The sequence below is a fragment of the Ailuropoda melanoleuca genome, chromosome 5, assembly GCF_002007445.2.
Source record: "Ailuropoda melanoleuca isolate Jingjing chromosome 5, ASM200744v2, whole genome shotgun sequence".
NCBI classification, from domain to species: domain Eukaryota; kingdom Metazoa; phylum Chordata; class Mammalia; order Carnivora; family Ursidae; genus Ailuropoda; species Ailuropoda melanoleuca.
This window is the reverse complement of record NC_048222.1, coordinates 25,372,954-25,397,118: the sequence shown is the minus strand read 5'-3', so window position 1 is coordinate 25,397,118 and position 24,165 is coordinate 25,372,954. Positions and strand designations below refer to the sequence as shown.

The 24,165-nt window shown below is 35.2% G+C and overlaps 1 protein-coding gene across 6 annotated transcripts in view; it reads right to left on the bottom strand.

Moving 5' to 3' along the window:
* The window catches only part of EXOC2 (exocyst complex component 2), a 608,573-nt gene that overhangs the window by 514,683 nt on the left and 69,725 nt on the right, over positions 1-24,165 (bottom strand). For all 6 annotated transcript variants that reach the window (XM_034660427.1, XM_034660422.1, XM_034660426.1 and 3 more), the window contains exons 5-7: positions 15,880-15,993; positions 14,101-14,225; positions 4,484-4,564 (exon numbers count right to left, since the gene is read on the bottom strand). In XM_034660427.1, the coding sequence (XP_034516318.1) occupies positions 4,484-4,564; positions 14,101-14,225; positions 15,880-15,993 (320 nt within the window). The remainder of the gene's footprint in view (positions 1-4,483; positions 4,565-14,100; positions 14,226-15,879; positions 15,994-24,165) is intronic.

Sequence of the window (24,165 nt, the reverse complement as noted above, 5' to 3'; positions counted from 1 at the left end):
CAGTGTACAGAACTTGCTATGCGACTTTGAAAAAATTTTGTTGCAACATTAAAAACATGCTTACTGTTGGTCATAAATAAGAAAATGAAAAAAACAGTAAAACAGTAAAACCAATATTTACTTAGTACTCTATGATGATTTAAAATATTAGAAACATTGAAAATACAAGTGCTCTATTTCTTTGCAAAAAAATTATCAAGATTGCTTGCTTTTATTCATCTTAAAATTTATAATACATATCAAGCATCTTTTCTATACTTTGATAAATAATCATATTCCTTTCTAAATTTATCCTTTGTACTCTGAATGTCATTGATTGTCTCTGAGCACTCCTTTAAGCATCACTTCCCCTAGGATGTCTTCATCCTTTTCTTCATCCTTTCCTCATTTCCACAGATAAATTCACCTTTATCCAGCTCCTCTGGCTGCACAGCTCGAGTCTCTTGAACAGCAGCAGTGCGTGCATCCCCACTGTCAGCTGCTGCTTCTGTAACTCCAGTCATGGTAGATTTGAATTTCACTTACATTGTTACCACTTTTTTTTTTTTAATGCACTTTCATCTTTGTGGGCCAATCCCCTCTTTTGATTATCTATTTCTATAAAAAGCCACATGAGTTTATGTCTGGGGGACAAGGAGTCCACATATCTATATGCTTGTTGTCTGTGTGTGAATATATGTATAGTGACCGGTCACAGACAGACTCTGAAGAAAAAGAGGTTAACTGCTCACTGATCATCTCTCACATCTCTTATTTATGGAGTGATCTGTGGACTAAACAACTAGCAACCACTTTTGTACTTTATGCGATTATGACGAATATACTGTGATAATGGAAATCTGAACTGTGTTGCTGGGGAACAGGTGTATTTAACCAAACTGTGGTGACTGAAATTCATGCCTATCAAAACCACGCACAGCAAGCTCTGTTGATAGCTTAAAGTACAGATTTGAAGCCAGATTTCTAGATATAAATCCCAGCTCTGTCACTTTCTACTTATATGACTTTAGATAACTCATTTAATCTTTCTGGGCTTCAGTTTTTTTGTCAATAAAATGGAAATAACAAGGGTGCCTGAGTGGCTCAGTCGGTTAAGCATCTGCCTCTTGATTTCAACTCGGGTCTTGATCTCAGGCTCGTGAGTTCAGGACCCCAGTCAGGCTCTACACTGGTTATGGTGTCTACTTAAAAAAAAAAAAAAATAGATACAACAGCATAAGCCTCATAGAGAAGTAAATACATAGAGAATGTTTAAAGCAATACCTGACCCTTAGTGAGCACTGCAAAAGTTTTAACTATTAACCACCACAGCTGCGACTATAAATACTTACATAACATTGTCTATACCTGCACTAATATGTAGCTACTAGCCACAAAGGGCTATTTCAATTTAAAGTTAAATTTATTAAAATTAAATAAAAATTAAAAAATCAATTCCTCAGTAATATAGCTACATTTTAAGTGCTCAATAACTATAATCGCAGAAGTTCTATTGGAGAGCACTGTTCTATACTCTTGGAATAAGTTAAGGACATAGGGTTGGATATGTAAATTTGATATAAATTAATAGTCATCTCTTTATCCCTGGCTTGAAATCAAGAGGGAATTATTAGGTTCAAAGCCAAATATAAAAAACACATGTCAAGGAAAATGAAAAAATTTCAATTTGAAAGGCGTCAATATTGATATATTCTGAATGGACTAAGTTTCTTATAGTCAACATCACCCTTTAGAAACTTAAAGTGCAAAAGGTTGCCCTTTTGAATTTTGAAAACTTTCATTTAAAATAACTGAGGAAAAACACATAAACTGGCATATAATTATACACATGATTAAAGCATTAATAATAATCTCAGCAAACTAAACTATATTCATACTCATCTATTTTTTCCTTCCTTTCCAAAAGAAAAGAAATTAAATTTTCCATAGTACTTCTATAATTTGTTTGAGAGAGCGCATGCCCATGAGCTGGAGGGAGGGGGCAGGGGGAGAAGACAGAATCTAAGGAGGCTCCATATCAGGCGGGGCTCGATCTCAAGACCCTGAGATCACGACCTGAGCTGAGACCAAGAGTCCGACACTTAACCAACGGAGCCACCAGGTGCACCTCTATAATTTTTTTTTTCCTGATTGTCCAGCTTCCGAACTATGATAGACACACCTGGACAAAGGACATGAGTACAGGGCAGGGGCTGTATGGCTTACATCTTCGTATCTCACACTGAACCAAACATGGTACTTTTACAAAACCAGTCTTAAAGAAATGTTTGTCATGTTGACCTGAGTTAGCAAAACCTTATCCGAAGATAGCAAGTGTCAACATCAAGTTCATAAAAAATGTTTCCAGAAAAAAGAAAGTGTTATAAAAAGGAATACACTTTAAGAAAAATTTTTACACCAGAAAGTCCTGAAGGAGAGTCTCATAATGACTAGTTAAGCCCAACTTTATCAAAGAAGAGTAAACTTCAATAAAGTTAAAATGACACATTTCTAGATAAAGCTTGTGGTTATAAAGGAATAGAGGTAAAATAATTTCCCTTACAAGTTTTATACCAAAAGTTCCAAGGGAAGATTTCCTAAACTACTTTTTAAAAGAAAAAAATTATGTTAACATACTATGCTAAACCTAACACATGAAACAGATCTTAATTTTTTCCAAACCTTAATAAGTATCTATTTTCTCTTACTGATACAACAATATAATTACAATATCAGCTTGTTCTTATAAATCAATGTTTTAAAGTCACTGAAATAATATCATTTTTATTTTTACAGATATCATGGTTTGATGACAAGTTCTCCAGTGAAAATAGCATCCCTGAGTAGAAATTCCTTTCCAAGACCTTAAAATGTCTGACTATACTAATATAGAAATAGCTTTAGTAAATGTTTATTTGAGTTGAATTCAGAATATATTAATTTCAACTACACTGGTGACCTGGTTCTCAGACAAAAACAAGGCAAAATCTCAAGGCAAAACAAAAAACAACAACAACAGCAACCCACCACCACAACCACCAGAGGGAAAATTATTTAAAGTGCTGCTAAACTCATAAATTTAGGATGAAATCAAAGTACTCAAATTCTACCAAGGAAAGCCTACATCAAATTAAAGCTTCTTTCCAGAAAATATTTTATCAGGGATCCTGGGAGTTTAAAAACAGACACTTACCAAAAAAAAGTTCAGAAAGTTATCACAGGAATAAATTAAGCTAGAAGTCCAAAACTAACTCAATATCACAGTCCTGCATTCACAGAATCACTAAAGATCTGATGTGAGGGTTCTTAAATGTTTTAGCTATTCTTAACCCTATTTTATGGGGAAACCATTTGCTATACTTATATTTAAAAACAAGGAAATTCCCCTGGGCACTACTGCTCTTTGTCAAATGTTTACTATATGAGTGAAAGAGGATAATGTACTTTTAAGCTGCTAATATTATAATAGGAATTGATTCATCTGATAAGTTTCTTCCACGTTATTAGGATCAGTAGCTGGGGACTAGAATGTCAGGGAGAAAAAAAGATATAAGGGACGTGGGTGGGACCCAAAACTTTGTATATGTCAGGTTTTGTTGGCATACAATTTTTATTTTTATTTTTTTTATTTTTTATTTTTTTTTTTTTAAAGATTTTATTTATTTATTCGACAGAGAGAGAGACAGCCAGCGAGAGAGGGAACACAAGCAGGGGGAGTGGGAGAGGAAGAAGCAGGCTCACAGCAGAAGAGCCTGATGTGGGGCTCGATCCCACAACGCCGGGATCACGCCCTGAGCCGAAGGCAGACGCTTAACCGCTGTGCCACCCAGGCGCCCCTGGCATACAATTTTTACAAAATGTCTCAGAGTTAGAAACACTCTTTTTTTTTTTAATGATTTTTTATTATATTATGTTAGTCACCATACAGTACATCCCCGGATTCCGATGTAAAGTTCGATGCTTCATTAGTTGCGTATAACACCCAGTGCACCATGCAATACGTGCCCTCCTTACTACCCATCACCAGTCTAGAAACACTCTTAAATATGAAGCTGCCTTAAATTCGCTTTGGAAAAAGACATGGTATAGATAAATCAATGACATGTAAGTGTCTGTCATTCTAGGAGCTGATATTATTTGCTGTAACACTGTTAGATACATGATGTGTTTCAGGAATCTGGTCAATGGCAATCCTGCCTATTGCTTCAGCACTTTCCTCTCTTTGATAATGTTATTTATATACTGGTCTCTTTTATGGTAGCAAGTTTCACTCTTTGGAAGCATATGGCTTATTTTCAAATTATGATTTCTTATAAATAAAATGTAAACAAAACAGAACATTCATTTCAATGTTTTTACTCCCCTTTATTTATTAAATCATTACTATTTAGAAATAAATATTAAAATGCAACTCACTGCCTGTTCTGTGAAACCAGGTCCAAGAACTATATTAAAGCTTGTTATAAAGTCCATAAATAGTTTTGGGTAGTAGGACAAAACTTACTGTTCAGAACATTCTCCAGTTTTTGCGTCATGGATCCTTCTACTTTTTCCGTTCCATCCGCTTCTAGTTTTTGATGGATAGCTAGAAAAAACATCTAGTTAAAGTGTGTGCTATTTTAGTGGGTGGGAAGACATTACATCAAAATGACATTTTTAAACAACTTTAAAAAATGGTCATATTATTTTCACTGCTGGAAAGAAGCACAAACATGCAAAAACTCTGCAAAGTAACCAGCAGACACCAGTCTACGTTACTCATAGTTTAATACTATTAAAATTGTAAAATAATACATATACTCAGTCATCTGATCATCAAGGTTGACTGGTAAAAACAGTTAAAATAAAAAAGAAAAGTGAGACTTAAGTAACTAATATCTTTGATATTTGGCCATAGGAAAGTCATTTTTATTTCTCAGTTTCACCATCTACAAAATAGAAATACTAGTATTTGAAGCATACCAACCTCAAAATATTTCATTACAGCCTTGGACATAACATGGCAAAATACATATTATTCATGTTCTCTTCATTTCTATTATTATTTCCTTGGAATTTCTCAAGTAACATCCACCAATATATCAATTTGTGGATATACAAATTATACTATGTCTGCATGGTTCTGATAAACATTATTTAAAAAATCACTTAAAATTAATATTTAAAAAAATGTTTTACCTATATTTTAAAAACCTAGGGTAGGTTTTAAACAGAGCAAATCAGGCTTACCTAGGTGAAGCACTAAGAAATTTTTCAAAATGAAATTACCAAATATAATTTCAAATTCAAAATTCTGACATAATAAAAATAATGAAATTAGCAAAGCAAATGTTAGTTGAGCCACGACCATAAATTAAGGACAATGATAAATTTCTAATGCATCCTGCTCATCTGGTAAGAAGTCAATGATATATGTTCTAATATTATTTCTATTTCACAGAGGAGAAATCCATTGCTCAGGGAAATTAAATAAGTTCACCAATGTCACAAAGCCAAATCCCAAATTTGAACTCACACTGTCTGATCCCAGAACAAAAAACTTCACCCCATATTGCCTGTATTACATAGGCAAGCAACTTAACCTGGCTAAGCCTGTTTTCACACCTGTAGAATGAAAATAATAGGCTTATTATGTTAGTTGAGAACTGCATTCAGCTGCAAATAAATGAAACCTCTCTCCAAAATAATAGCTGCTAAACACCCAGGATTTTATTCTTTCACATAACTTCCTTTAGCAAAATTTCAAATATAAGATGTGTAACTCCATGGGCTTCACAGCCAGTAAATTAACATCACTGTGATAGTAGCTATTCTCCAACATGCAAAGAGAATGTCAAACTCTTCTTAAAAGGATTTTACAGGTTCTGCATCAACCCATCAGTTATGAGTGGTAGATTTATTGGGAGGGGGGGAGCAGGGTGTGGTCTGCTTAGGCCAAAAAAAAAAAAAGTTTCGTTTTAATCAATCACTATTTGATTTGTTTCCTTTGACTCACTGATTTGAAAATTCTGGGTAAAATTCAGTGCTCCAATGCACTGTAAAAATATTCTCAATGCATAATAACATCTACTTTTCTGCTTCTTTTAATTACTTTCTAATTTTGGTCCTGTCCTTTTTTAATACCTTTTCTTAGAGCAATTTCAAATTTTGTTTGAAATTTATAAACAGACTGCTTCTCTATTAGAGAAACACATTCAAAGAAAGAAAAAGAAATACATCTGGGGAAAAAAAAAATCAGCCAGTATATTCTTAATTGTCTTGGTTGATTCACGAGTGTAAAGAAAGTTCTTTATTTAATGTTTCAAATTCGGATTATGTGGTGACAGTGACATAAAATGTTTCCACATATCAAAACCTAAACTTAACTTGAACTTATTAAGTTAAATGGAAAATAACTTCCCTATCTTTAAAGAAAGGAGATAAAAATGCCAAAAATATAAAAAAGCTAAACTAAAAACACTGCTCACACTATTAATACATTTAAAGGCTGGTGTAATTTTCTGACAATCTTATTGCAAAAGAACATGTGGCACATATTTCATTTTATTAAGGGGGCATTGCATAAGGTTCTTCCATGGCAATAAGACAGTGCATCTTATAGCAGCCCTGCTTCAAATGTTGCTTTCTAAGTCAAAACCATTAAAGGAAATCATGCAGCCACATTTCTGTTGCTGACAAAACCCATCACTGATCAGCAGGTCAAAACGAGGTAAGCCTGGCTCCCCTCAGCTCAGTTTACAGCCGTTTTTTGCTGACAAAGCAGCTTCCTGCCGCCCATCCCCACCACAGCAGAGCCACTGTCAAGCTGTCAGCCAAGCATGAGGACCGAGAGACACTGGGATCTGATAAAGGCAATCCTATTTTCCAGAAAATTAAACCAAATAACCCAATGTCTGGTTCACTTGACCTTTTATTTTCTCTAAAAACATTTTTAAATAGTATAACTCAATAAGCAACTTGGTACATGATCACAGGTTTGTTATTGTTTCTAATCTATTAAAACTTAAATATGTGAAGCAGTTGAACACCATAAAATTGTATTTGGGAAACAAAAAAAGTATGTATATAAAAGTTCTAGTCAAAGAAAAATCAAAGTTATAGAAAGACTGCCTAGTGATTCACTGAAATTGTTTTATATTAAAGGTGGACATCAAATTTGCAGATTTCAATTAAAAATTCAAAGTATCTGTCTACGTATTTATACAATGCCATTATTAAATGAGGCACTAAGAAATGACGTGTGTTTATAGCCAATGTCTACAAGGATTTATGTCAGGTACACTGTGATCCACATACTCTAGCCACTATATATTACTACTAGCCTACAAGACAGGAATATTCAAACTAGGTCAGAGACTAGCCAACTGTTTCTATAAAGAACCACATAGTAAATATTTTAGGCTTTGTGGGCCACATAGGGCCTCTATCACATATTCTACTTCTCTCTCTCTTTTTTTTTTCCAAACAAATCTTGAAAAACACAGCCATCTTTAGCTCCTGGCCTGTACAAAGATGGGCCATGGCCAAATCTGGCCCACATGCCAACCTCTGAGGATAATACTTACTAAAATAGAAGACTAAGAAGAGTTAGAATGAGGTGTCTTAAAAATTTAAATTTGTAGTAATCTTTTCAAACATTTAGTTCCTACTTCTTATTCTACCAAATTTTTATGAGTGACAAAATTTTATAAATTACATTAAAATAGGTTAGGTAATCTATGAATTCTTCTTTTCCTCAGTTATATGGAAAAAAACAATAAATAATAAAATAATTAAAACTATTACATAGAAGGCTAAAAGGTGTAAAGGATTTTCACTTAGAGAACTGGATCCTTGATAAACATACCTGCCTATAACCTTTATATATCAATAGACACTTACAACAGAATGTGCCAAAAAATCAGTTATGGCTTACACTGCCCTCAAGTAGCAGCAATAAAAGTAACATGAGAGGAAAAGGTCAATTGTGTATTGAGCAACATGTGTTATTTATTCTGCTTTGGCCTCTTTGCTCAGGTATTCTTTAGTATAACATAAATAAAAGTAATTCATACAGTTTTGGTCCATAATTGTTCTTAAAAGAATCAAGTAATAACACTGGACTTGGCAAAACAAAACAAAACAAAACAAAACAAAACAAGAGATTGGACAGGTGACAAGCTCGGGGAGCAGTCTGGGAAACAGTTACCAAAACAAAGGAGATGATCAGAAGGCACTGAGGAACTGAAGAAGGCCTTCAATGATATGAAAAGCTCCACAAACATGACTGTGGCCTGCAAAAACTCATGTGAACAGTAACTGGTAAGAAACTAGGCTCATCAAAACTTCAAGGAATGAAGAGAATGCCAGAGTGAATGCCATGGAAAAGTAACACAAATTGCTGGGAATATTTTTAAAACTACAATAAACACACTGAGGCTAACACTAGCAGATAAGTTATACCAGACATACCTGTCAAGTTCTAATTAAAATATTTATGGATATACACAGGAAAAAGCAAACTGACAACAGCATAAAAACTTAAAGATACATAAAAGCTATACTGTCTACCTGACCGGGATGGTTGGAAAAACACCCTTGGATGCATATCCAACAGTCCACTCAATCAAAGAGAACACAGATGATATCAAGAAGACCAGTGAAAGGTATTTATTTATACTCTGTCATCTCTATTGAGCCTAGTTCTAACAAGAAACATCTAATTTTTTCATAACTATCTTCAGGACTGTAACTCTGCTCCTCCATTTTTCTCACCTCTAACAACTCCTTTCCCTTTACAACCATTTAGAGACCACATTTCCCAATACCCAGTATAGCAGGAAACAGAAGGAAACTAGTTGAGGCATACGACTGGGCAACTTAGCAGTGTAAACTGAAAAACAGAAAAAGTTCTGGGTACCACACACGAGAGCAGAAAGAAAGGAGTAATATTTTTATACAGAGTTATCCAGAAACAAACCATAAATGGTATCTGACATAACAAAGGAAGTGTTAAAAACTGAAGATATGAGTCTACAGATTCTAAAAGCTTATCAAGCATTGGGAAAAATAAAGATAACACTTATATTCTAATACATCCTGAAAAGGTATGTTCTTTTTAAAATTCAAATCAAAACAAATATATCTTTTAATCATTTAGGGAGACAGAAAAACAATCAATTCCTCCATAAGTAATAAAGAATTACATTGGCTCAGGATTTCTCTCTATAACAGTAAAGGACACTGGGATCAATTCAGAAAACAATTCTCTTATAGACAAGAGGTAGTTCATGTATGAAAGCAAGAGACATTTCCAGACATGCAAGAATTCAAAAGCTCTAGCACAAAACATATATCCTACTGTTGAAAACAAAAAATTCATATATAGAAAAGACAAAATATAAAATGACTGGCAATAAAAATTAAAGCTGATTAAGTTTATATGAGTATATGGTAAATTTTAATTAACTATGGTAAATATGCTATAAAATTAAATGCAAAAGACAAAAATAAATCTAAAAACATAATAAAATGAAAAAGAAAAGGTAAAATGAAAAGCTAAAATAAAAAGCTAGCTAACTTCAGGTTAAATTAAGGTCAGGAAAAAGGAAAGAGCATAAGAAATAAAGATGTCCTAGACTGTTGTCATACACAACAGGAGTCAAAAGACAACCTATGATAGAATTTAAAAACATTTCTTCCAAATTTGGAAGATTTGCAACCAATATGGTCTATATGGTACAAAGAGAAAAATGAAAGCCAAAAAATATGATACAACAATAAAACAAAAGGATAAAAATGTCAGTTATGATAAATGTACATAGCTTAAATTCTTCTACTAAAAGGCAAAGACTCTCAAAAAGGCATGAAAATATAAAAATCCTACCACATGTTGCTTAGAAGATGCCAAAATCAAATTTCTAAAGGTTAAAAATAATATGATGTATAATATATTAGGCAAATGCATACAAAAGGAAGGGTATGAAATATTAATGTTATCAGGTAGTAAAGAACTTAATCTTGCCCCAAAAGAGGTCTGCCCTTTACCCTCAGCTCCTGAGAGTTTACCTCTAAGCTCTTTGAATTCTTACTTGATCAAAGTGCCTTTGTTCACTTGGGGGCACTGGGCCAAACCAGATAGTCTAACAATGTGGTTTATGGTGAGGACTCTGGGTCACTCAGCATTAGCTCAACCTCCAAAGGTACTAGAAATGGAGGTCAGTCATTGGAACAGTCAATTATGTCTACGTGACAGAGCTCCAGTAAAAACTATGAACACCAAGGCTTGGATGAGATTCCCTGGATGGCAATACTCCACGTACGCTGTCTCACATCACACCAGGAAAATCAATGCCGTCCATGACTCAACCACGAGAGGGCAACTTTCACTCCAGGCACAGAGCTTTCCTGGACTGTGCCCTTTTCCCTTGGCTGATTCTAATCTATATCTTTCACTATAGTGAACCATCACTGTGAGAAAAACAGCCTTCAGTGAGTTCTGTGAGTCATTGTAGCAAATTATCAAACTTGTAGGTGATCTCGAGAATTGCCCCTAATTTCACAGCTATCATTATTATATTGTAATACTATAATAATTTTAAGAGAATTCAAGCCACCAAAAGTTACAAAGGAAACATGTTTTACCTACAAATAAAAACTGGCAGAATCAAAATTAAAGTGGGAGATTTCTCTGATATGTTTATTATAAATAACCTAGGTTTAAATAATCAGGCATTGATAATATATCAAACAGTGTGTCCTGATGAGAACATGTCCTCCCTTCCCATTTTTATCTTGGCACAGTGAAAGAAGATTGACATTTATTAAGAAACACAATTTCTTTTCATAATGTTACACTAGACACTAACTTTAAAAAACAAATCCACTACGAACTACTAGATCTAAGAGGAAAATTAAACATTCAAATATTAAAAACACAAGAAAGGGTATCCCTAAAGAATTAATGTAAATAAAGGAAGTAGAACACAAATTGAACTGATAATGAGATAATGAAATTGAACTATAACATAGATTTTAAATGATTTAAAAATTATAACACAATGCTAAAAATGGCAATCTTGAGGAAACAGAATTTCAGGGGAAAACCAAATAAAAATAAACAGGACACAGAGAGTAGAAATTTCAGAAGTTTAAAACACGTATTTTCAAAAAATATATATACACATACACATACAACTACCAATATCCATTCCACTGGAACCCACTTATCCACCATAGTGTCTCTAAAGGAGGAACACGCAGACACTAAAGGCCTCCTGATATAATAAAACAGAAAGGACACACTACCATGTATGATCAAAAATGTTGAAAACCAAATCTAATCTAACGTCCAAAGAGATAAGTCCAGGCAATACAATGAGAGTAAAATAAATTAAATGACACCGTGAGGAAGTAATCAGTCAAATTCAGAGTATGGGATATCCTATAGGACAAAGAGCTTCATCTCTTCAACAAATCAGTTGCATGGGAGGAAAAAAAAAAAAGCCAAGGCAGCAAAGGTAAGTGGATTGTTCTAGTTTAAAAGAGGCTTAAGGGGCGCCTGGGTGGCACAGCGGTTAAGCGTCCCAGCATTATGGGATCGAGCCCCACATCGGGCTCCTCCACTGGGAGCCTGCTTCTTCCTCTCCCACTCCCCCTGCTTGTGTTCCCTCTCTCACTGGCTGTCTCTATCTCTGTTGAATAAATAAATAAATAAAATTTTTAAAATAAAATAAAAATAAAAAAATAAAAGAGGCTTAAGAGACTTAAAAAAAAAAAAAGGCCTGGACATAATCTGAATCTTGATTTGGACAAACCAACAATTAAGAAAGTAGGAGGGTAACTGGGGGAAATTTGAATATGGAATGGGAATTAGATGATATTGAAGAACCACTGAAACTTTTTTGGTTGTGATAATGGCATTCTGGTTATGTAGGTCAAGGTCTTTATCTGGGAGGAATCATACATTAGTAAGTAGGAGGGAAATGTCATGCTGCTTTAGACTCACTGCTTGAGAAAAGTAACACACAAACCAACCATTCTCCAAAAGCATCAATGAAGCAAGTATGAAAAGATATTAGTAACTTATTCTAGCTGACAGTTATATAGGCATGACTATACTATTCTACTTTTAACATGTTTGAAATTTTTTCATAACAGAAAAGTAAAACAAATTACCTGAGCAAATAATTTATTAGTTCTTTCAACAAATTAGCTTTTTCAGATTTCCAACCTGTAATTCCTAACCTACATAACCCATCACACAGTACCTACATATATACACATACAGATCCATGTGCTTCTGTGGAACATTAACACCAAAACCCGACCAAAAAAGCATTTTAAAAAACTATAGATCAATTTCACTTAAGACAATAGGCAGAAAAATCTCTGAGGAACTACTAAAAAATCAAATGCTATAGTATATTAAAATAATTGCCCAGAGGAGTACTCTAAAGAAGAAAGGAGGTTTCTAGCATACACAACTGTATACACACTATAACTCCAATTTTGAAATACGTACTCATATAAGCTAACAAAAAGACCAAAAGGAAATACATCAAAATGTTAATGTCATTAACTCTACAATGGGATTACAAGTAGTCTCGGCTTATTATTTATTTACTGTTTTTTTGTAATATACATTTCATTTACATCAAATGAGATGTATGTCTGAACTTTTTAAATTTATTATTAAAATCACTTTCTATATGCCATAGAGTCACCTGCTCATGTAATTAAGCAGCTGGTCAGAATGATCTCTGTTAAACATTAAGTTACCAATATACTTCTAGGACAAATGTGATAGTTAAATGAGAATATATAAATTTAATGCACCAAATAAAACTTCTTGAAATCTGCCAAGATTGAAGCCATTTATAAAACTAAAACCATAAATAAATATACATGTGCATACAAATACATATGTTAAAAAAAGAATGGAGAAAAAAGTCAAACATACATTTCTGTTAAGTGAAATAATTTTAATTACAGTAATTTCTGAGAAATGCTAATCACATATGGCCAATTATCATTTGCATAGCTACTAGGGAATTAATAACTTAATTCTACTTGATAATGCTAACCTCTTCATATATGCTCAGGTTTCTATTAACACTGATAACTTAGAACATCAATAAGCAGAAAGAAAGAAAGAAAAGCATCCCTTCAAAAAATATAGAGCACATAGTGTTTATCAAAGAAAATTACCTAATTTTTTTGTTCCCTCCTAGACATTCACATTTTACTCCTTCAAAAACCTAACTTCTACTGGCAAGAAAAAGCTGTATCAGGTGCACGTTTAACTTGAGAGAAGTCAACCATGCTTGTTTGCCCCAGGAGGAGAGGGGTTTTAAAAAACAATAAAAGGATGTCTATACTTTGAGGATACAAATTAATTAAAAAAATAATAATAAGTCTTATTGAAGTGAAGAAAGTGTGGCCTTTTAGTCTATACTTAAAGTTACAGGTACTTACATATAGGTACTTAGTTATAGGTATCTCTGTTTTTAAAAAGAATTAGGCTTTTACTAATATATTTTACTTTTTACTAAACATTAATTTGATTTCTATTAATTAAAGGTGATTTTAGGGGGATAAAAAAAAACATAACCAACATCTTTCCCTGAAATGTCTAAAGCTATGCTATATCTATTTAATATAATTTCTTTCCCATATAAAGATGACAACATGGATGGTGGACATTTAACTACTGTATATGGGGCCCATGGATGATACCTAAAAAGAATGACACATTATCATCAGTCCTATCCAAACCGAACACATATACAGAACTAGTCACATGTGTAAGATACTGATGGCTATAAAAGGATTTTTAAAATTCTAGATTATTACCTATTGGGATTTAGTTTCTTATCGGCCCTGGAGATTGGGCATCATGGAGAGGCATAGTCTCCTATTTCACATATGTACAGTGGGTCAACAAAAGCCTCAGAGATAAATATTTAAAGTACCAAGCCTTCAAAGAGATTCCAGCCTGGTCTGCAACAAATATTTATGGCACATTTTAGATCTCTACTTGTATAAATACAGACTGAATGTCACACCCTGTAAACACTCTGCAAGCACAGTGTCAGGTTTCCGCTGGGAAGCCTCAGCAGATGGCTGTGAGGGTCACCTTACCTGAGAGGGCATCCTGGGCTTCAAAGAAAGTACTAAGACCTCCTTTCACATACGCCAGGCTGCCTTCACTTTTCTTGTTAGCCTGTCTCTTCAGGTTGGTAACTGCCATTTTGAGCTGTTCAAAACTGAAACGAAATTAAGAAACCAAAAGTTTGAGACTCCTAAAAAGCAAAAAAGAATTAAGATAATGCATTAAATGTAAAATACTGAAGCCTAAGTTAAGAAAGACACAGATTGATATAATATGTAACCGGATGAAAAAAGCTTTCAAATTCTTACCTACATCTAAACCTTTTATTTATTACGAATGAAAATTACAGCAACTATAGAACAGATTTGTAGTCTTCATACGATCATTCCAAATATGTCAGACCCCTAAGAAGTAAATATACATGTGGGTATTTCTATAAGCAATATATATCATATGTTGATATGCCAGGTAAGGAGTTCTGACTATCAACTCCCTGATGGGCAGACCTAGATCAATGTAGTGGTTATGAAGTTATGTAAGGCAGAACTCCTCTGGAAGTTCATTTCTGTATTCTGTATATAAATTAAGCATATCATTATTCACCACATCAATATCCAGTCCTCTGTCATTAACAGTGAAATTACAGAAAAACTTGGGGGTCAAGGGGCGCTTGGGTGGCTCAGTCAGTTAAGCGTCTGCCTTCGGCTCAGGTCATAATCCTGGAGTCCCGGGATTGAGCCCCAGGTCAGGCTCCCTGCTCAACGGGGAGTCTGCTTCTTCCTCTTCCTCTACCCCTCCCCTTGCTCCTACTCTCTCTCTCACTCACTCTCTCTCAAATAAATAAAATCTTTTTTTAAAAAAAGAAACAACTTGGGGGTTAACTCACAATGTAAAGAACTAAAAAGACCAAAATACTTCATCTCTACATCTCAAGCAGAGAAAAATAGGTAGGTCTCTGTATCTTCCTCTTCCTCTCTTCCTCTCCCTCTGCCCCACCCCCACCCCCACACATGCGCGCGCGCGCACATACACACACACAAACGTGTGTGTGCCCGCGAGTTGTCTCTCTCTCTAAAAATAAATAAATCTTAAAAATTTATCAGGATTTTCTCTCTCTCTTTCTCTCTTTATATATACCAACTCTTCATGTTTTCTAATGGTTTTCATTCTAACTGGTGAAGGAAAAATTTCTCCTAAGGTATATTTTAACAAGTAGACTTTTCAAGAATGTAAATTTTAAGCAATAAACCATTCACTTATTCAAACACTGTTACTAAACGTAATTGTTTAAATCAGTTTTGCAAAAAAGTTACAAACATGCTCTTGTAGAGTGTGTAGTAAAATGTAATTAGCAGACAAAAGGGAGCAGGATATATGACCTTGACTATTTTTTGGCTAATTTTAAGGCAAGTTTATGCAAAATGACAAATCAATTCATCTTCCTTTGTTCTAGGGAAGGAGGTATGTTGCTAATTTACACCAGGGCTTGAAAGTTCTATTGTTTGGAAAGAGAGAGGTCACGTTTAGACACATCAGTTCAGGTACCAAGCTGAGACTCCACAAAGTTTTAATGTGTTGTACAAATATGAATCCTATAGAAACAATAAGGTAGCAGGAAATAAGAATCTGCTAATTAAGAATACCATTTCATAAATAAGGGAAAGGACACTCTGAGATATTCATGATCTTGCCCAAAGTCAAAGGACTCCTAGGTGGCAGAGGCAGACCTAAACCCCACATTATTATATAATCCTGTGAGGTACATCCACATGGAACCATGCACAGTCAGTAGTCCAACATCCACTGACCTGGTAGTTGAGTGGTTCTCTATCAGGTACCAAGCAGCTGAAAAATTCTCACTTGTAAAATCAGCACTCATTCCAGGAAACAGCATTTCTAAGTCCTTCTGGGGAAATTTACTTCTAAGGGAGAAAAAAGGTTTAAGATATACTTGAAGTGCTGTTACTACAATAACGCAGCAGACATCCGGGAGCACCTAGGATAATAAGCATGACTACAAACCATTACGATTATACATCATACATTATGGAGTCTATGTTTACATGTGTAAACAAAATACATTTCCTACACTGCAGCTGATTTATCATATAAACTTCGTATACATAAGAAATTAGAATACAGAAATTACATCAATATAGAGTTTAAAGTTTATGATATCTATCCAAATATGCCATCATTCTCTATTCGGCGGATGAAAATAAAAATTTGGATACATTGAAATTTAAGAACATTAGTTTGTTAAAATGGTTTTTGTTAAAGACTTATGTGAAAGTTGTTTTAAAAATACTAATGCCTACTGATAAAAATTAGAGCTAACTATAAAATACTCATATTTACACATCTATATCTAGAATAATTTTAAGAAAAGTTATAACAGGCAATACCTTACCAGCAGCTCACTTTCTTGCCTACATTTTTATGACCAACTTGTGGATCATTTCCTTTATTTATTTGTTCAAATAATAACTAACTACTACTACAGCTCAGGCTCCATGCTGGAAGTTAGACAGCTGTGTCTAAGAGCAAAAGTACCACGGGCAAACGCTGTTATGGGCTTACGAGCTAGCAGCCCTCACCAAATCCCTACCTCTTCATCTGTGCAGGATGAAGTCCAAGTTCTGTAGTCAAGTCTCTCCATGATTCGAACCTGCTTCTCTCTCAGGACTCATTCCCGCTACTGTAATCCTTAAAACTAAAACTTCAGCCACTTCAAAGGGATTGTACTTTCCTGCACACATCATGTTAATTTTTACTTCATTCCTCTGATCTTGTTGTCCCCTCTGACTGAAATGCGTTGCGTTCCCCAGTCCCATACATTGGATAAGTCAAACTCATGGGGTATGGACAAGACACAGCATTGTTTTATAGCCCAGTGTATTTGGGATAAGGTTGGGGGAGTGGGGATTATTACCACCCTGGAAGAAAATGTGGGCAGGTCCAATGACTTCTACTCGCTCTCATCTCAGAGAGAGTTGATGTCACATTACTACAAACACAGCCTCAATTCAGAAATTAAGCAGTGAGGTTGGTGGGAATGCAAACTGGAGCAGCCTCTCTAGTAAACAGTATGGAGGTTCCTCAAAAAGTTAAAAACAGAATTACCTATGATGCAGAAACTACACTACTAGGTATCTACCTAAAGGATACGAAAATGCTGGTAAGAAGGGGCACACACATCCCAATGTTTATAGCAGCATTATCAAGAGTAGCCAAACTATAGAGAGAGCCCAAATACCCATCTGCTGAGGAATGGATAAAGAAGATGTGGTATATATACACAATGGATTATTACTCAATCATCAAAAAGAATGAAATCTTACCATTTGCAATGACATGGATGGAGTTAGAGAATGTTATGCTAAGCGAAATAAGTCAGAGAAAGACAAATGCCACATGATTTCACTTCTCTGTGAAATTTAAGAAACAAAACAGATGAACAGAGAGGAAGGGAAGGAAAAATAAAATAATATAAAAACAGAGAGGGAGGCAAACCATAAAAGACTATTAACTATAGAGAACAAACTGAGGGTTGCTAGAGGGGAGGTGGGTTGGGGATGGGCTAAATGGGTGATGGGCACTAAGGAGGGCACTTGTGATCAACACTGGGTATTACATGTAAGTGATGAATTACTAAATTTTACTCCTGAAACCAATATTACACTATATGTTAACTAACTTGAATTTAAATTTTTAAAAAAATGAAGAAAAAGAAAAAAAAAGAAAGAAATACAACAATAAAAAAAATAATAAAAAAGAAACTAAGCAGTGTGGTCCAAGATCAATGCTCCATCTTTTCAAAAATACTCTCTGGACTCTAACGGAGCTCTTTGACTTGCAGGTGTCCAGTCGCCTTACATACAACTTAAAATTGCCTGGAGCCTGCTCTCTCCAGTGAGGTGCTCATCTGGTCCCAGGAAACATCCTTCCCAGGGCAGACACCTTTCCTGTCCATGTGCACCATTCGAGTGCTCTCAGGTGCCAGGGTCTCTGTTTTACAAATGCAAGGAACGCTTTCACCCGGCGGCTCCATGGAAGCCACACTCACCAGTGAGGAGTGAAGAAGAGTACACGCTCACCATACCTCTCCTTCACAGCCCAGCACGGCTTTCACCAAAGAATCTCACAAACCCTCTCCCTTTACTCCGGGCTCCTTTCATTGCTTCCTACTCCCTAAAAGGGCAAGGGATGCAAACAACAAAAGCATCCGTAACTTCCTCTGTAAACCCTGCAGTTTAATCTAGAACCCAACATCTATTGTGTCAGTACCTCAGTCGAGATAGACCCTTATTTCCTATCGCTTACCTTTCTCACTATGATGTTTTTTTTTAATTAGGGTGAAAGAAAGCCCTGCTTAGCACTGCAGTAATAGACAAGGTAAAAATGAGACTTTAAGAGAGTCATGGACATCCAGCGGCATCACCTCAGTATTAGTAACTCAGAGACCAAGTCAATCTCACATCATTCCTCACTGGCTTCAAAAGTTAAAAGACTACAGTCTGAATATTCTTGGTGTGTGTGTGTCCCATAACCTTAATGGTCATTTTTACCAGACAGGATCTCTGAGAGGTAGCTGGAGAACTCTGCATTTTTAGAAGTTTATTTTGGTTTGGATTCTTCTTGCTGGTTTGATACTTTACTTAGCAATAAAATCCTGTCACCTTTGGAAGTTTTTCTCATTTTATTTATTTGGATATCATGTCTCCAAGTTAGAACTTTTGGGGAATATAATGACTGAGTGGAAAGGGCTGAGCCCTTGCTAAGTAACTAGAAACATTTCCTTCTGATACGCATAGGCCATACCCCATAGTTCTACCTTAATTGATGGGCAATGTCTGTCGAGAGTGCTATGTCAAGGATCACGTGTCTAAACTGGAAAGAACAGCAAGATGAATTAGTGGGAGTCTGTCAGTGGTGTGAGGGGAAAGTGCATGGAGAAATACCTACACTTTTTTGTCAACCTTATTTATATTCGATACTTAAAATGGCATTCTATGTGGTCCTAACACTTCGCCTGTTCAGAAAGTTAAATTATCTTAACAAAATCAAAAAGCACTACAGAATCATCTGATATCAACTAAATCCCTACTATTAACAGTCTTGATGACTTATTCAACTATGGGAAATCCTCTTCGATCAAGGATCAGTCCCAAACTCACAGATTAAAGATACAGCTGACAAAAAAGCAGCAAAAAGAGAGACTCTGAAAAGCCAAACTGAGCTGCTTTATCCTCCACTCAAGCCCTGTAGTTTTATTACAGTTGGGTGGTTCCCTACCCATAATCAGAGCAGAGGTATGAAGAGGGATTAACAGTATCAAAAAAGGATCTATGATACAATAATAGCAAGTAAAAGAAACAAGTGCAAAATGTAGACACAAAACCAAATACAGCAGTTGTATGTGTTGGTGAAATGGCTGAGACTACACAGCCCCCATGGGTTTAATAGTTAAATCATGCTCAACATATCTATTTTTAAAAAAAACCAAACTGTATTTGTCTTTCTCTGTGTGATAAAATGAAATCAAGGTGCATCCATGTTGCTGCAAATTGACAAGATATCCTTCTTTCTCATGCTTGAATAATATTCCATTATACATATATACATCTTCTTCATTCATCCATTAATGAACAGTTAGGCTGTTTCCACACCTTAGCTATTGTGAATAAAGCTGCAATGAACACGGGAGTGCAAATATCTCAATATCCCGTTTTCATTTCCTTTGGATATATACCCAGAAATAGAAATGCTGAGTCATATAGTAGTCCTATTTTCAACTTTTTGAGGATCTCCATAGTGTTTTCCATAATGGCTGCACCAGTTTATATTCCTCTCAACAGTGCACCAGGGTTCCCTTTTCTCCATATCCTCACCAACATCTATTATCTCTTGCCTTTGATAATTGTCCTTCTAACACAGCTGTGAGATGATATCTCAGTGTGGCTCTGATTTGCATTTTCCTAATGATTAGTGGCCTTACCTTTTCATATGCCTGTTGGCCATTTATGTATCTTTTTGGAAAACGTCTATTCAGCTCCTCTGCCCATTTTTTAATCATTTGGTTTTGTTTTTCTTTTTTGCTGTTGAGTTGTATGCATTCTTTGTGTATTTCAGATATTAATCCCTTATCAAATTTGCAAATTTACATTAGCCCTTTATCAGATACAAGGAATATAAACCCTTTATTGGATTTGCAAAAATGTGTAAAACATTTTTAAAAAGTCAAACTCATAGAAACAGAGAGCAGAAAAATGGCTGAAGGAGCTAGAGGGTGGAGGAAATAAGAAGAAGTTGGTAAAAGGGTACAAACTTTCAGCCATAAGATGAATAAGGTCTTGAAGGACCAAATGTAAAACAAAATGACTATAGTTGGTAACACAGTATTTTATCAGTGTAATTTGCTAAAAGAGTAGAACTTAAATGCCCTCACAAACGAAAGACAGACAGAATGAGAAAAGAAAAGAAAAAAGAAAAGAAAGAAAAGAAAAGAAAAGAAAAGAACAGAAAAGAAAAGAAAAATGTAAGGTATTGGAGGTGTTAGATGTGTAGGAATCCTTTCACAATGTATACATTTATCAAATCACCAAGATGTACACGTTAAGTATCTTACAAATTTATCTGTCAATTATGCCTCAAGAAAGCTGAAAATATGTAAAACACACACACACACAACAAAACAAAACAAAAAAACCTGGATATATATAGCATATATGAAAAGGTCATATCCTAAACAGTAAAAACGCTTAAACTGGTGAAACAATGCAAATATATAGCTATCTAGAACTTCCCAAACTTAAAATTCACCTGATTCTTACACTTTAGAAACATCTCATTAACAATGTACCAAACTCTTATTTTTATAAATATAAACAGAACTGTCTTATCACAAGATAAAGACCTGATGTCTGGTAAGGCTCTAGGAGATGAGCTGTTAGGAAACTCTCCTCCCCCAGGAGCCCCTCCCCATCTCCCTCCTTCTCAAGAAGAAGCAGAAATGGGTCTGGGCACATTACTAACAGTGGAGTCTCCTTGTGATAAAGAGAAGCACATGGGCAAGGCCAGGCCTCCACAGGCTTTGAGCCCTCATCTCTTCAATCATGGGCTCACCACGCACTGGCAGGGAAAGGGTGAGAGGGAGAGAGGGAAGAAGAGCTTGAAATTGAGCTTTGGCATTAGCGTGAGAGGTGAGGAGCCACGTCAGACATTTGGGATAGGCCACGTCCTTCTACCAGAGAGCTCTAGTAGGCTGAGATTTGAAGCATTAATCCACCTACCAGTATCTCATTTCCCATGTACTATTATTTCTTATACATATAGCTCCTTCAGGCACCTAAATGAGTCGAGTGGAGTTTGGAAAGTATTGGATCTCTTGGTCAAAATACTATCTCCACATATCTCTTCATATTCACCCCTAAGACTGAGTTTTACTTTACAGTGATTTCCTACTAAAGACATTAAAACTCTTTTACCAATCTTACTATATAAATCGGAAGAAGAGTATTGAGACCTATACTGAGAATCAGAGTTACAAGAATAAGACAGAAATTATATTAAAGATGACAAAATTTGGGGTTCCTGAGTGGCTCAGTCAGTTGAGTTCCCAGCTCTTTGTTTTGGCTCAGGTTGTGATCTCATGGGTTGTAGGATAAAGACCCTGGGTAGGGCTCCCTGCTCAGCAGGGAATCTGCTGGAAGATTCGCTCCCTCTGCCCCCCCCCACATGTGCACATGTGCTCTCTCTCTCTCAAATAATCTTTTTTTTAAAAATGACAAAATTCTAAGAGAACGGTAAAATAATTTGCCTGAAATCACACAATTAAGTCCACTTTTGGCTAGTGATCCAACATTCATTCTCCACCCTCAAACCAAACAAACCCACACAATAGCACAACTGTACCTTTCGTGAGTAAATATCAATTATCCTAAGCAAATCATGCTTGTCGTATTTGTTTTGTTATATCTATTGAGTGATCTTGTTTTGACCTGTGATGTCTGAGGAAAGAACTACTGGAGCATTTCTGGGAAAGGTCGCCATACTTTTAAGAAGGAGAATCAAGAAGAGATGGTGTCTTTTTGCATCTAGACATTATTGAGGTTTATTAGTTATTGTGTATTATTGCTTCAATATTCGATTTTTACTTTATTCCTTATTATGTGTTATTATTGCTTCAATATTCAATTTTTATGTTATTCCTTATTATGTGTTATTATTGCTTCAATACCAGAAATTGCTTTAGCCAATTTGCAATTACAAAAAAAATCAGTGCTATGCTAAGTGCAACAGAACAGAGAAGCAAGGTTCCTTACACCTTGGTGACATTACTACGTCACTGACTCAACCAAAAATGAAGTCCACCACCTTTGGACTTTGTATATTATGAGAAAATAAATACATTTTTTAAGTTTAAATTAATTTTCATTTTCTGTTACTTAGAGCTGAAGGCATCCTGAGTCAGTATTCTATACCAAAATATATACTTAAGTATACTAATCTTTTACACGAACACCTCAAAATGAATGTGAAACAGAAGATCTGGAAAAAAACAGACAACAAATGACAATGCCTAGAAGCAATGTAGCTCTACAGGGAACATAACTGCAAAAGTAGAGATGACTCACTGCATTATATAATTGGGAAGCAATAATAATAAGTAGTGGTTAAGAGCACGGGCTCTGGGTTCAATCTCGGAAGCTTGCTAAAGATTTGTCTGTATAACCTTTGGGAAGCTATTTAACGCTCTAAGTTCCCAGTTATTGGACATTAGGATCATATATTCCTCAGGAATGTTCTGGGGATTAAAATAAATAATGCATGTAGAAGGCTTAGCAGTTTTTAACACATAATAAATGCTCAAAAATGTTATTTGCTGTTATTTCTATTCTTAATACTTAGGTCTTTGTATTTCACAGACTACTTTCCTAAGTATCATTTCATTTGATTGTCATAACAACATAGTGAGTTATATATTCCCACATTGCGGTGAGGAAACAGCCTCAGAGAGGTTGCATGTAGAGTCAAGACTTGAACCTGGTACTTCTATTGTCAAATAAAGAACCAGTAACTCTTAGGTATAAAATGAAACCACAACTACACATCTAGAAAGATAGAAATTTAAGGAGAGTGAAGGGAGATCTGATTTACAATGCAGAGAATTGCTAATGGTCCTAATAACATTATTAGCAAAGGAAGAAGCACTGTGTCAATGGTGCTGACAAAGTCAAAGAGTTAAAACTGAAATGTCTGTTTACAGTAACTGGAATGTAGGCTGTAACCCACCAACTAAAGTGATGGCTTAACAAGTTCAGTAAAAGCAAGGTACATTCTGAGTAATTTAAACTAAATCTACACTTTAAATATACTACCATGGAGTCGGAGAGTGAAAGCAACACATATTCTACTGTGTACACTCCTGAAATGTTTTCTTTAAGAAATCAAAATATACGCAACTAATGAATCATCGAACTTTACATCAAAAACCAGGGATGTACTGTATGGTGACTAACATAATATAATAAAAAAACATTAAAAAAAATCAAAACACAATTTCAGTAGCTGGCAACTCTTGTCACCCCTAAAATATATGCTTTCCATTAGATGGCAGTGTAAGCTCAGATTTAAATCTTCTGGAAAGGTTTAGCCCATACCACGGGGAGACCCAGGTACGTGAGTTGAGTGGTCAGATATAAAACTAACAGGAATGTTTCTAACATATCAGAATTTGTTTTCAAGTATGAGAACAATCTTCGGTAATGACCTGTGAATGAGCAAAACAAAAATCGTTTGGAGAAAAATTCTAACTACTCTACAGAGTAAGGCTGGGTTATAGTTGTGTTACTCTATTGAAGAGAACATGCTTTCTTGATTTAGCAGATGGGAAGATGAAAGGTGGGGAGGCTAATACAGTAAAAGTGGGCTTATATAGTTCTTTTGAGTGTTTGTAATATTATACTCAATTCTTTTAGCTTCCAATTTTTAGCAACATTGTTTCACCCTTTGTATTAAATATCATGAGCTTGCTTTTGGTTGTGTATGTTGTTTTCTTTCTTTCCTTCTTTTTTTTTGGGGGGGGGAGGATC